This window comes from Lutra lutra, chromosome 11, assembly GCF_902655055.1.
Source record: "Lutra lutra chromosome 11, mLutLut1.2, whole genome shotgun sequence".
NCBI classification, from domain to species: domain Eukaryota; kingdom Metazoa; phylum Chordata; class Mammalia; order Carnivora; family Mustelidae; genus Lutra; species Lutra lutra.
Genome location: NC_062288.1, coordinates 38,964,370 through 38,979,252, shown reverse-complemented (window position 1 = coordinate 38,979,252; position 14,883 = coordinate 38,964,370). Strand labels below are relative to the sequence as shown.

The following is a 14,883-nucleotide window of genomic DNA, read 5'->3' as shown; positions in this document are numbered from 1 at the left end:
CCTTTTGAATCTTGTATTATTTCATATATAAACTAAAAATACATACTCCCTTTTATCAAGACCTGTTTTTCCCACCACAAATTTAAATACTGCAAACTAAACTTGTCTAAAAATTTCCAGTAGCATCTGTCATTTAAAATCAATTATTCACACATTATATTAAATTTCATATTTAATTATTAGAAATTGGAATTTTTTTCTATGAAAAAGTATTAATGTGCTACATTGAAATACATTGTTTCTGACATGTAAGTTAAAAATAAGTAAATGAATAAACCTATTTAAATAAAGAGAAAGAGATACAGGGTAATAACTTGTATAATAAGAACAGCATACTTAGTGGTCAAAACGTAACTCGGATGCTAGAACCATTAGCAATATTTAATTTTTTGAGGAAATCTCAGAGGGAAGTGGCCACATATGGGCAAATATGTAAATATGCATTTTTAAAACCCGGTGCTATCTTGGCTGAGGGAGTATGGTGGTGTTTACCCCCTGGGGGATGTGTCTCACTGGCAGGTCTGTCTATGTATCTAACAGTGGAAAAGCCTCTCACATTTGTACTCTTGCAAATGCACAGGGACAAATCCTTTAGTCCTAGGGCTGAATTTATTCACAGCATCCGAAGTGTAAAAAGCACAATTCAAACACCACTTAACGGTGCTTACCTTGGTCTTCAACTTTTGAATCTCTGCTTCTGTAACTGCGTGTTTGATTTGCAACTGGAAATTGAAAAGAAAGAAAAAAATCTGAACTAAGAAAGTGTATCTATATTTTGGAAGCCCTGGCGGCTAGAAGAATACCTTATCCCATGGCAGAGAAGGCCCAGAAAAGTGCTGCAATGCAGCAGGCTGTAAATTAAAATGTCTAGTGTGTAAAATGACTCACTAGGTGCACACTAATGAATCGTGGGGTCTGTGGCCCACACTCCCTAACGGATTCGGCTGCGAATTTAATAGCTCGGGGACTAAAGAAAAGACAACACATTTTCTAGCCCTCTCTGCAGCTCTTCCTCTGGGATTTGGGCGCCAGGGAATGGTTTCAGAGCCCAGAGCCTGGTGGACCGCACGGTTCCCGCAAGCAAGTGGGCCCGCGCAGGGCGAGGATGCGATTCCCAATCTGGAAGAAAGATGGCGCCATGGTTCCGCGAGTCCCACGCACCGAAGGCCGAGCAGCTCCTATGCGGCTCCGGCAGCTGCCAGACGAAGACCAAGATGCTGCAGTTCCACAACGACATCGGTGATTTTTTTTTTTTTAATTGCAGGAAAGGTACAGATGCAGATTTCTGCCCCCCCCCCCCCGGCAAAATCGACTCCGATGTAGGAACTAGACCCCCCAAAAGCTTTGGCTGCAGCTTATTAGCCCGCGAGCCACCGGTTACATTTGTTTTGCTTCTCCCCTCCCCCCACGCTGTATTCTCTGTAAGGGTGAGAAGAACAAACAGAACATTCCTTTCCTTAAGGGATAAAGAAATACACCAAGATTTACAGAAAACAATTTACGGGTTGAAAGTCTCTTCTCTGAAATCCTTGGGGCCAGATGTTTTTGGAAATCAGAATCTTTCCAATTTCAGAAAGGCAGGGAGAGGCATTTTCCATAAATTGCCTATTGCCCACAGCCTGCCCATGGAGGCACTCTGTGATCAAATACAGGAGCATTTTTTGCCACCCAACATACGTATTTCCCACTAAGTGAGGTAGATAATAGAGGCTATACATAGCATCCTGTCTGTTTTGGTCAGGTTTACCACCAAATGACTTTGCCACAAAATTTATGAAACAATCAGTTTTCAGAGCATTTCGGATTTAGAATTGTACCAGAAGGGCTGCAAATGTCTGATATTGCTATGATCAAATAAATCCAAGCTTTCTTACCAGACCCTGGTTTTCAGCCTGCTGACAAGGGCATGGGGGAAGGATGGAGAGGAAGGCTCCTTCCCCCACGCTCTCCAGTCTCCTGTTATGTTTAAAGTCCTGTGGTCTAAACGGCTATGGCTCAGCTACTGCTCTTGGTCCTGGGGTGGGGTGGGGGGTGGGGCGTTGAAACTTTAAAATCTGATTCTGCCCCACTCACACCATTTCTCCTACTTTACCATGTCCTGATCGGCTCACTCCCGCAGTCTGGTCAGTGCAGCTCTTGCTCCTTTCTCCCTCATGGGTTCCCAGGGGCTCCTGAGCTCCAACCGTTTCTAGAGAGGAAGGATTCTCTGTGCAGCTGGCATTCTTTTAGGAGGCCCCAGAGAGGCAGTCCTGGCGCTCCCAGTTTCTCTCCATAGCCTTAGTGGTACGACGCTTTACCTGCCTACTTTAAGGAGCTGCTCAGAGCAACAAAGTGGCAAGTGCCTCACCAAATTCATGGCAGCTGCCTTCCACCTCACTCATGAGGTCTTACCAACAAAGCCCTAGTCCGGATGAATCTCTCAGGCAAGCCTGAGGTATGACCAGGGTATGTTTACTCCAGCTCTGAGCCCTAAAGAGAGCACACTACTTGCAGAACCACCAATCCTGACATTTCTGGACTCCCTAGAAGATGTGGAAAACCAGGGCACGTGGATGAAAACTGACCAGACTTAGTTGTTACAGTGAATTGCTGTTGGAACCACGACTAGAGCCTAGAGCTTCTGGTTCCAGATCCAGTTCCATTTCCCTTTGAAAATAAGGATTGATTCAATAGGCATTTATTGAATAGCCGCTATGTGCATCCAGCAAATGCCAGCAAATGCATGTGTCTAGATGGTTCTGAAGTATCTGGAATTGTTACTGACCAGAAGAGTGACTCCTTGATCTTTCTACCATGGCCAAGTGTGAAGCTAGACTGAATTCATCTCAGGCCTACCGTGCATGAACTCCATGACGTTGGACAGTCCCTTCACCTCTCTTACCTTCACTTTGCTCACCTGTACAGTGCAATTCCTCATAGGTCATGACCTTCTTTACTGGAAGCCTGAATGAGATAACCCACATAAAGCGGCTAGCACAATGGCTAGCACAGAATAAGCCGTTTAAAGTTAGCCCAGGCTAAGACGAGAATGATCCGAAGAACTCAAATGTAATTACCACAACCACAACCACAACTTAGTCAAAAGTGCTAAATGCTGTAAAATGTCACACCTGCAATAAAACAAACACCTCTATTTCTATTTGAAGAGTAGCACAGAATCAAAAGGGCAGATTTTACGAAGAACGCTGCAACTGTGGGGAAGTGCCAGATTTGATTTTCTCAGGGGATGATTTCGTTCAACCATAGGGTAACCAAGTATGTGGCATGCAGGTTGTTGGGACTTTGGATTTTCCTTGTTCAGATCACTGTGACCGACAGAAAGCTGCTTCTCTGCGCTCTGGCTTCCCATAGGAAAATTGAGAGGGCTAGATGGGAAGAACTCCAAGGCCCTTGCAAATACTACAGGTGTGACATTTACTAAATGAAGAGCCTGGAGATGGTTGTCATGGTTGCAGAGCCTAGAAATCCTTGTCTCGGGTGAGCACGTTTATTCCTATGAATGCATATAGGGATTAATCCACTGACTACGTGCAGGCAAACCCAGGGAAAACTGAAGCAGCCAGGTTGACCTCCAGGCATCCCACCCTCCCATCCCACCAAAATGGGTGACAGAAGACAGCGGCACACATTAGTGGTGAAGGGAGAACAATGATAAAAACCTGGAGTGCTACTAAGTACCTCTAAATGTTGTGGATCCAGGAAAACAGACTGAAGCCTGTAAATTCAGACATTACTCAGGAAATGGACAAAAGTTTAGTGCTATGTTTTTTTAGACTTCCCAAGGCCTAAAATGACAGGACACGTAATTGTTTTAAGGCTGTATGCACTTTAAGAGAACGTCTACAAACCCATCTCTATTAGTAAGAAAAATATCAAAACTAATCGAACCTTCGTGTTACGTAGCGGGAAACTGCTTCAGTAGTGCGCGCTGCAGAGCTAATGAGTGTCTGAGCTGGGTTTTGAACACTTCAGTTCACAGTTCCTTCCACTAAATGTCTTACCTATGTAAGACGCTTTATCTCTTTTATCATCTCCTTTATCATTGCAAATGAGCCTGTGAGGGAAGGTGGACAGGTAGGGTCCACCTCATTGTTCAGATGGGGACATAGGCCCAGACAAGTTACATGGCTTCTTCAAGTTCCCAGGGAAAGCAGATGCTGGTGTGGAAAATATCTCAGGTCTGACTCCCTTTCCTCTCTTAACCCCTTCACCCTGCACCTAATCAGCTTCGTAACACGGTTTTTTCCCTCTCTCGTTATCCAACTAGCACTGACCTAATGACACCGTGAGCTGTGCTCATCACATGACACAGAACCTACCTTCCAAACACTTACTTTAGGAGATTATAATAAAGACCACCTTCTGAGAGAAGTTCTTAGATCACCCCCAGAGAAACATGGTAGAGAACCTCCTCCAATATAGCCTGATTAATCTTCTATTCCCATAGCTGGGTCAGATGACCCTTAGGCTTTGGCCTCTTTGTCTTATCTCCCACTTTGGCAAATGGGCAGGGTGAGACCGAGATACCTCCATTTCACAGAGAGAGGAAGAGAAAATTGCTTTTCAGAGAGGTGAAGTGACTTGACAAGGGAAGCACAGTTGGTGAGAGGCTGTGTTTTCTCATTCTAGAGCAGTTCTCTCTCCATGTGTCTAGTAACCTTTCCAAAGGACAGATCAAGGGTTTGCACATCACCATCTGAGACTGATCAGGCTGATGGCAGGGGCAGGGAGTCAACAGGATTGGTTAGTAGAAACCAAGCCTGAAACACCTGTTAGAATTTGGGAGCTTCAGAAAATCCAGATTTGGAGAGAATACTTGGGAAGACAGGATATAAATAAAAAGAAAAGGTTAAGGATTGCAGGTCAGTGTTTTAACTTAAAAGACCAATCTCATCTCTTCTGTCATCTTTTAACGTGAATGCCAAAGATGTCTACCCTGGGGTTACAGCTCAAACAGCACAAATAAACACATGCCTCCTACAGAGAACAGCAGCTCTTACGTAACACTCTGCAGGTTGTGCCTGCTGTGTCCATTTTGTTTATTTCTTTCAAAATGAAGATGAATATGGAACATGTACCCTATCCCTGAATCAATACAATCCAAATTTAACTGCGCTAGAAATAGAAACATCCTTACGCAGAAACAGAAATGGAGAGACTGAACTTCTACGCTTTCTTTACCTATCCTGTGCAAGAATGGGAAACATTTTTCTTTAGAAAGTGCAAAACACTGTCTTTGCAGCAAAGAGCTCTCTAGTGCCAGAGAGCTCACAATCGGGTAAGAGCAACATTCTCTGTTCTACTTTACAAGGGCGAAATAATACACGATATTTGCATAGAACTTTATAAAGTGGTTTCAGTACTGGAATCAAACTTTTTATAATTATCAGTGTGATTATTTGATTGAACTTTGTCTTACCTATGACAGGGTAGGCTCCATAAAAGAAGGAATCACAACTGTTTTTGCCTATACCCAGGTGCTGTTAAAAATGAAGCTACATCATATTCCTTTATAATTTCTGCTCAAAGCTTTACATATAGTACCAATCTTTACATGATCAAGCGTTTTTCTCAGGGAACAGTTTATGCAAAATTAGCTGAAGTTGGGTGACTGAATATCACTGAATAGTATAATAATCTAATCTGAATGGTACCACTAATTGCAGCATATGTAGGCTTGGGTGAGCTACTCTAACAAGGCCACTCTCCAAGTAGGTATTCATAAATTAGTTATTAATGATGTAGATGAAAATGGGTGTAGGTGAAAGCATGTAATTACAGTTTCTTTTTTAAAGAAGTATCTGTTTGTTGCTAAGTACACTATTTTAGATAAACTATTTTATAGCTTCTCTACATGTTAATGGAAATTTCCATAAAGATAACTTTATATTATCATCTAAGGCATTTATAACTTTCTCTAGATTATTTTTCATACATTTTCAATGACTTAAGCAAAGTAAAATAGCACAGTTTTTAGACTCCATTTTCCCCCTCAAGATCCTCATGACTACTGAGGAGGAGTGTGATGGGAAACACTAGACAACTGGTTTAAATATCTCCTGACCAGCCAGTTTCTGATTCAGCCTCTTCCTTTTCCCCACTAAATTTCCAGTGAAATCACATTAAAAAAAAAAAAAAAAGGGAAGAAAGAAAACTCACAAGTTCAAATGGACACTAAACTGTAACTAGAATATGAAAGAGTCACAAAGTTGAATTAAGAAAAGCATCCAAGCTTCACTCCAAGGACAGAGAGATGGTCTGTCCATCCTCAATGACTGCTGAAGATCCCGAGTCTATCCAGTGAGAAAGCTGGGCAACCTTTACTGTCTTTCCCAGGGACTGTCCTCAGACCAGGTTCTCCAACTCTCTCAGGATTCCACATTCATTCAGAAAGCAACTACCAGAAGAGGAAAATAATGCAGGAAGGTGGCTGAACAGTGGCACACCGCATATTTTGAGTTCCAGACCCCAAAGTGGAGCAGTAAAGATAGGGGTGGTCCTAGTAAGGGTTTTGAGAGCAGGAGATCATCTTTTTTTTCCCCCCTTTAATTTAGAGAACTGAGTGGAAGATTTGGAAGTATTTCACCAAAGCACAGAGAACTGCACTAGATGACAGACTGCCAGAAAATAGCAACCAGACAGGAAACGAGGCACACAGATATGTCCTCCTGATGGGAGTCTAGATATGGGATACATAATTTAAGAAGTGGATAACAGCTGACTATACAAACAAGTTTTTGTCTCACTTCGAGATAAATACAGGAGAAAAAGGCAAAACTGAGCCTATTACTAAATATTTCAAGGGACGGTAAAGAGAATATCAACTTTCAACTTGAAAACTCAAGTAAACTGAGAAAATGAGGTAGCCCATAAATAAAAATATTTTAAGGTAATTCTCTGGACTACCAGGATAGAAAGTGAAGGAGCACAAAGAATGGATAGAGAGTGAGGAAACTAAAAAAAAGGGAATTAAGTGATGTTAGAGGTGCTAAAAAGCATAAATGAACTTGCAGTTAAAAGCATACTTAATGCTACAGAAACCTGAATCATTGATATGAGAGGACACATTTGAAAACAACCTCAGACAGAAAAATAGAAAAGAAAATATGAGCATAATAATTAATACAGAAGACAAAGTGTTTCTAGAAAAGAAACAACAACAGAGATAAAAGTAACAGAAACTAAAGAAAATATTAAGTAAAACCAAACCAAAACATAAACATAAAACAAGGAAAGCAAATTGAAAGAAAAAAAAAAACCCAATGAAAGGAAGCCTACTTGAAGAAATTGTGATAAAAATGTAAAATATAAGACTAAAATAATACAAGTATCCAAATGCCAGGTTGGCATTACGCTTTAGTTTTTACAGTACACACCTAGCTCAACAGAGAAGCCTACCCTACAACACTGTCAGGAAAAAAAAACAAAAAACAATGAATCAAAATAATAAACCCAACTAATTATCATTCCTATGTCATGAAAATTAGATTTTCCCATTCTCAGTATAGGAAGCCCATGAAAGCTGTAACCTCCATGAGTACATAATACATTACTCAAGGATATACTCCGTGAAATGAGAAATTCTGGTGTAGAGAAAATACCAGGTGAAACTGAGTAAGTCAGAGTCTAACAATTTATTGCAAATAGTATTATAAAGCTAATTGAAAATGTGACAATTAAATATTAACAACAATCTTGTCTTAGAAACCAAGATTGTATCAAAAAGATTCAAATGGTATTGTTTTAGAACTCCACATGGTATCATTTTGTTCTTAATTTTGAAAATTATAGAAATAGAGAATAGTTTTTTAAAAACGTAGATAATCCTGACCAAAAATCAATCAACATAAAGGAATCATAAAGCATAAAATGAGGTGAGATATATTAAACTCTGAATAATTATAACAATAAACTTAAGTTGCTAAAGTTTTGGATATTTTCAAAATTTACAATAAAACAAAGTACTTCACTTAAATTTACATTATAAAAGCAGATACATACACAAGTTTATAAAAGTGTGTTTATCCAGCAACTACAAACAAAAGTAGCAGTCACATTATTACCATCAAACAAAGAATATTTAAAGATTAAGAAATCTTTAAGTTTTTATTTTATATGATTTCAATATAATATTAAAATAGATGATCAAAGCTACTAGGCCCAAAATATAATGAGGTGTAATTTTACTATATGGGTCTCAGTGTAGTAGGTTAAATAGGAAAAAATGATAAGGATACAGAAAGTGGAAAGCACATGATATCACTTTTATCACAAATACACATATTAATCTATGATAAAAGAACCACTTAAAAAAAACTTATAGACAATATTATCTGACCACAATGTAACAAAACATTAGATTAATAATAAGTTACAAATTAAAAACTGTTTCCTCAATTATTCAAGTCAAAGAGAAAATAAAAACATTTAAAAATGAAAAATAAAGACTATTTGTAAAATGATGACCGAATGAACACTAAAACTCAAAGATGTTGCCAAAGACTTAGCTAAACAGAGATTCATAGTTTTAAGTGCTTTCATGTTTAAAAAATAAGGTATTACAGTAAACTAAGCATTTATTGCCATAAGTTAGAAAAGAGAAATCAAACATTTTAAAGGATAATGAAATGACGGAATGAGTAAAAAAAAAAAAAAAAAAAAAAGATAAAATGACTGAATTGATCAGGGGCAAACAGCCAGTGCAGTACAACAACACATACTAATAAAAATTATTTACTGCCTTTCCTGAATGCAACTTTGGAGATGCAAAAAAAAAAAAAAAAAAAGTCTCATTCATCAATTAGCAAAAAAAAATTGTAAGAAATTCTTAAGAGACAGAACATATAGGTATTTCCAGATATGTTTGGGAAAAATGAGTATATGAAGCAGGCAAGTGTCTATAACCAGGAATGGGAGACCGCAATCTAATTAATCTTTCATCTTATACATGTGACTGGGTAAACCTGCATCTGGAGGTAAATCAGGGACAATCTATTCCATTCACCTTAAGTTTAGACATCCTGGCCACTAACTTTAAATTTTGGTGCCATGTGGTAAAGTAGGAGCACCAAAATGAGGTTTGTGAATTAACATCAGGACAGCACTGAAATCCCATTAGAGTCAGGAGAAGCATAGGGGAGTTGGAACTAGATATCTAACCAAAACCCATGAAATTAAAAAAAAAAAAATTGAAGAGGAGGGGAAAGGGAGACGAAACTATGCGATGGTTATTATTTTGTTAAATGGTAGATACAGCTATTGACCTGCATTCTATGTTCCTAGGAGAAAATAACCTAAGACTGAGTCAAAATTACTCACATGTAATCTCTAGAAGAAAAGAATGAGAATGTGTAACTTTTAAGCAGCAGATGAGAATTTGATGTATCTAATGGCAAATTGGTAAAAGATAAAAAAGAAACAAGAAGAAAGCACGAAAACTGTAAATACAAAATAAGGAAGCAATTCTAAGTTCTAATATTAAAGTGATTAAAGTAAATGTAAATGGGTTAAGCTCACGAATTAACTGACAAAGACTCCCAGAGTAGTTAGGAGTAAGATTTAAGAATAGGTTGGCGAAAGGAAATACATTTGAACAAAAGGCTATTATGGAAAACAAAGATGGAAAAAATAGATGTTGTGAAGCAAACATGATGCAAGAGAAAGGCAGTGATGAAGTTTTATTATTAGAGAAAATAAAATTTGGGGTAAAATGCATCATAAGGGAAAAGACAGCTAGTTATTAAATAAATCACAAAGTCATAATAATCCTGAACATATATGCAGCTGATATCAAAGATTTAAAATATATGAAACCACAACTGATAGAATTATAGGAAGGAAAAAAATAACTGTAGTTTTTGATTTTAACATAGGCTTTTCAGAATTAATAGATCAAACAGACAAAAATCTAAGCCACACTACAGAGAAGAAATATATAATTCTATTATTAATCATATTTAAATAAATGAAAAGCATATAAATTTCATACCTAAGCACAAAATGTATGCAAAAATTCTGCATGCATGAGGACTAGTCAAACAAAATTATTTATTAATTAAGTTACAAAAGAAGTCTTAAAAATTCTAAATAGCTATCACATGGAATATGTTTTCTGACCAGAATGTGATAAAATTGAAATCTGGTAACAAAAGGATAACAAAATAAAGCTACATATATCTGGAAAGTAAAATATATCACTAAAACATTCTTGTATTAAAGAGAAAATCTTGGAGCACCTGGGTGCCTCAGTCAGTTTAGCGTCTGCCTTTGGCTCAGGTCATGATCTCGGAGTCCTGGGACTGAGCCCAGGGTCAGGCTCCCTGCTCAGCAGGGATTCTGCTACTCTCTCTCTCTCTCTGCCCCTCACCCCTGCTCATTCTCTCTCTTTGTCTTTCTCTCTCTCAAATAAATAAATCAAATCTTAAAAAAAAAAAAGAGGAAATCCCAAGAGAAATTATATTTAAAGGACAATGGCATTCTAAATGTAAAAAATTGTTAACATGTAGTTAAAAATCAATATTTAGAAAAAGCATAGTTTTCAACATATTTACCAGAATGCAGGAATTACAAAAAATAAATGTACTAACTGCAATTAATCACTACTGAAACAAGAAAGGAGGAAAAAATTAAAATATTGGTAGGAAATATTAAATATGTTTTAATTAAAATATTAGGAATGTAAAGGTTAACAAGACAGACAAAAATTGTGGAAAAATAACTAAGAAAAAATATTCAAATAAAGAATGAAACAAGAATAACTAATTATAGATAGCAAAGATTTCAGTATTTTAAAAGCATATTATAAAAATGATAGAAAATATGAATGCTTAGAGGAAACATATAACTTTCTTGAGAAATGCAAAACACCAAAACCGGCCCAAGAAAAACCTGAACACTTGGAGAGAGTAATAGCTTTATAAAAGGTTTTTAAAATCTTCCTCCACAAAGGCACAGATGGTTTTACAGCTGAGTAATAATAAACTTCTAGGGAACAGAAATTTCTATTTTATGCAAGTCATTAAGTCTCTCTTAAAGTCATTTCTGAAAATAGAAAAATAGAGAAAACTTCTTAACTTATAGTGAAGTTAATACAACCTTTGTGGCAGCTTTTGATTAATCCACTCTAGTGAGATGTTCTGTTACTTATAGGAGGGATGCTTGTGTAACTAATAGAAAAAAAGACTTGAATTAAACAGATACATTCCATAAACTTGGATTAAAAGAGTCACTGTGATAAAAATGCCAGCTCTCTGCAAGTTAATTTAGTAGTTTAATGTAATTACAATAAAAATGCAAAGAAGTTTTTCCAAGGGAATGAATAAAGTGATTCAAATGTTTTCTTGAATAGGTTGAACACTACAGGAATTTTTGAAGAGTTAAATGAATCTGATTTATTCTGTCAATGTTTCATGTATATTCTAACAGCATTGCACCAAAGAACGAGAAAACAGAACAGAATATAAAGGCTAAAAGCAGGCCAGAGTGGAAAGGCACCAGTTCTGTAGATAATAATGCTGGCCTTCCAAGCAGAGGGAAATACAGAAATGAGCATTTAATAAAAGTGCTATCTTGTCAACTATCTTGTCAACTCCTTGGAGAAATTAAATTAGGCACCTGTCTTGAATTATACAACTTCCAGTATGCTTTATGATATTCGTTCGCCAAATATTTAACCACTGACCATATGTCAAGAACTATGAGAAAACAGGATACAAGTGTGAGCCAAAACAGAGGACCTGAGAGCCTGGTAGGAAGATAGGTAATAGGCCAAAAGGAGGGCTGACTGAGATAATCTCATCCAATGTACTTTTCTCAAAGAGCGCAACATGTACTGGTTTGACATAATGCAATTAAGAGAACACTCACTAATAGGAGACACTGTACAGAGTCCGACACACGTGACTCTCCATCTCCACCCCACATTTTGTGCATCATCTTGTGAAAAATATTTAGTGCTGTAAGTATTGGGGCATTTATGCTAACCATAGAAAGAAAGTTAAAACTGATAGTGAAAGTGTACAAGATACAAATCCTCAGTGACAATCTCCTGAAGAAATAAATATGTCAATATGTTAAATATATAACAAAAGAGATGACAAGAATTAGAAGTGAAATAATGTGGTATTTGCTTGACCTTGAGGTGAGGACGAACCTCCAACTCTTAAAAACCAAAGTTAAAAGAAAATTACAGATTTGGTTACTCAGGCTAAAAATAAATCAGCTCTGTTAGATATACAATGGGTCCAGATCGTGCAGGGGCCTACAGCAAAGTCAGCCATCATTTTCTGTAAAAAGCCAGATAGCAAATAATTTAGGATTTGCAGGTCACATGGTCTTCATGCAACTTCTTGACTTGGCTATTACTGGAGCATGAAAGCAGCCACAAACAATAAACAAGCAGATGTCTATGGCGATGTCGAATAAACCTTTATTTACAACCAAAGGCATTGGGCTAGATTTGGCCAACAGGTCACAGTTTGCCAACCTCTAGGTCTAGACCCCACAGTTGTCTACACAGTGAGTACACCTCAAACAGTATTTACAGAGTGCGGAGTCCTTAGCTCAATTCAGAAAATGGAGGATATAACCATATACTGTTTCTGCCTTTTATCCTCTTTAGCTTCCATAAAAGAATGTGGGCTCCACTTCCAGCTCAATTATCTGTCAAAAGGTAGGGCCATACCCACCTGGCTGTAATACAGGCTGTTGCCCGGATATACCGCTTTGACCTCACGGCCTCAAAGCTGGACTGAGAGTTACAACATTTGAGGAAGACTTTTTTAAAGAACAAGTCGTCCATCTATTCTTCTAGATAATCTGTATTCATGGGCCAAATCAGAGCTGCAGAGAAAAAGGTCCCTAGATTGCCTCTTCCTCGCACTCACTCACTTCCAGTAGAACTTTCTTTCTTGGCACTGCTCTTTGGTTTGAAGATACCAGTTAATGCAGAAAACCTTTACAAGAACTAGCCCTAAGATAAGCACTGCCACTCCTACTGTAAGGGAATTCTGAGTTTTGCGATCATTATAGAACTTGTGCTTCCTTTGTCTCCAAGTGTTTGTATCTGATTCAGAACTAGGAATAGTCATAAATCATCTGGAAAACCCATGTATTTTGCCTCAAGAATTCTGTGAACTATACAAATGGAAATGGTTCAACCTGACAATAACAGGTGGGAGAGAAATGGGCACTCAGCACATTGAGTGGCATAAATAAATTTCTCTATCACCAAGAAAAGCCATTCTGGTGGCAACTTGGCATTAAGTACCACAAGTCCCCCAAATACTCATATTCTTTGATCTAACAATTCCACGGTGAGAAATTATCCCAAGGATAAGTACACACATATCAGTTACAGTGTAACTTAAGAATAATAATTTTTTAAGACCTGGAGACAATGGAAATGTTCTAAGACAAAAAATTAAGTAGATCAATGATAAGAGATCTCTATAGTAAATAAACATCATTTGCAGAAGAACATTTGATGACATGAGAAAATCCTATTAATTCATTTATACAGGTATCAAGAGTAGAAATTTAACCCAGCATGTATTGTATAATCCCAAATACCACAAAATTAGGATACTGAATGAGATTTTTGGCATTTATACAAATGTGCATTTTCCAAAATTCTATAATAAACCTAAGTTTTTTTTTAAATAAAAATTTACACTTAAAAGTACATTCACTTTGATACTAGTCTTACAAGTATAAATTTATCATAAGGAATTAAAAAGGCAAGTCAATATTAAGGCATGGTAGGTATAACATCAGAGCATATAAAACTGAACTATTTACGGTACATCAAAATTAGAAATTATAAATGAAAATAAATTAGAAATCAGAAATAAAGTTAGAAATTACACATTCACAAGGATCAACCTCGTTTTTCACATATAGGAGAACTTTTTCTTCCAAATGGTCAAGTCCCTAACAGGCTCGAAACCACAGAGCTTTAGTGCCTCGGGGTTATTGTGGGGCGGGGGTGGGAGGGCTCTAAATAATGACACACTTGCCTTGACAATGAGGATGTTTCCTAAAACAAGGAAGAGTAAACTGTTTGGGGACCCATTCACCAGTGTTTCTGTTTTACATGCTGGAGTTCTGAGCAGTTAATCTAGAAGACGAATGTATGTGTTATCTGCACCTATCTGCCCTTTTGGGATCCTTACTTGGCCCTTTTCTGATAGTTGCTGCCTTGGGAGACTGACCTCTTCACACTCCTCCTGGGTTTGGCCGATCAATAGGAAGCATTCAGAGGAGGAGAGAAGGGACTGAGTGTCTATCACCCTTGTCTCTAAATGTCATTTTTAGCAGTGGCTGGACCTTATAAAGATGCCCTTGTTTGGGAGGAGTGGGGAGAGGAGGGGGACGAATCTCTGTTCCTCTTTACCCATCAAGGCCTTCTTTCGGTTGGAAGTTGGAACAACTTCCTGCTGTTACCAGTCCCTGTGCACCTCACTATCCCTGGGGGAGTTCTAGTGACTCTGCTCAAATTTCATTCATTAAACTTTAATTTCTTCAATTAAACTACTTAGGTATGTCATTTGATTCCTTTTGGGATCTTGTCTATTTTAGGAAAAGAAAAAAAAAAAACCTTTCTAAGAAATTACTGCTTTAGAGGAAAGATTATCGTCAGATCCCCCAAATTCTGTAATACTGAAAAAATAAAACCTGAACTTACCACGGAAACTGCACATTTAAGCTACAGCTTGAAAATATGGAAGAACAGACCAGTCATAACCTATCACTACACAAATAACAAGCATTTAAAAATTAATGGTTGTGGAATGAGATCTACTTAAATTTTACCTTGAAATTCAATGAAATTCAAGATAATCTGTTATCCAAAGGCTTTCTTTTGAAAGCTGATTCTTCTCAATA

The 14,883-nt window shown here is 37.5% G+C and overlaps 1 protein-coding gene across 14 annotated transcripts in view; it reads right to left on the bottom strand.

Annotated features, from left to right (window-relative positions):
• The window catches only part of PPP1R9A (protein phosphatase 1 regulatory subunit 9A), a 301,623-nt gene that overhangs the window by 53,337 nt on the left and 233,403 nt on the right, over positions 1-14,883 (bottom strand). For all 14 annotated transcript variants that reach the window (XM_047694777.1, XM_047694776.1, XM_047694779.1 and 11 more), the window contains one exon: positions 669-722. In XM_047694777.1, coding sequence (XP_047550733.1) covers positions 669-722 — 54 coding nt within the window. The remainder of the gene's footprint in view (positions 1-668; positions 723-14,883) is intronic.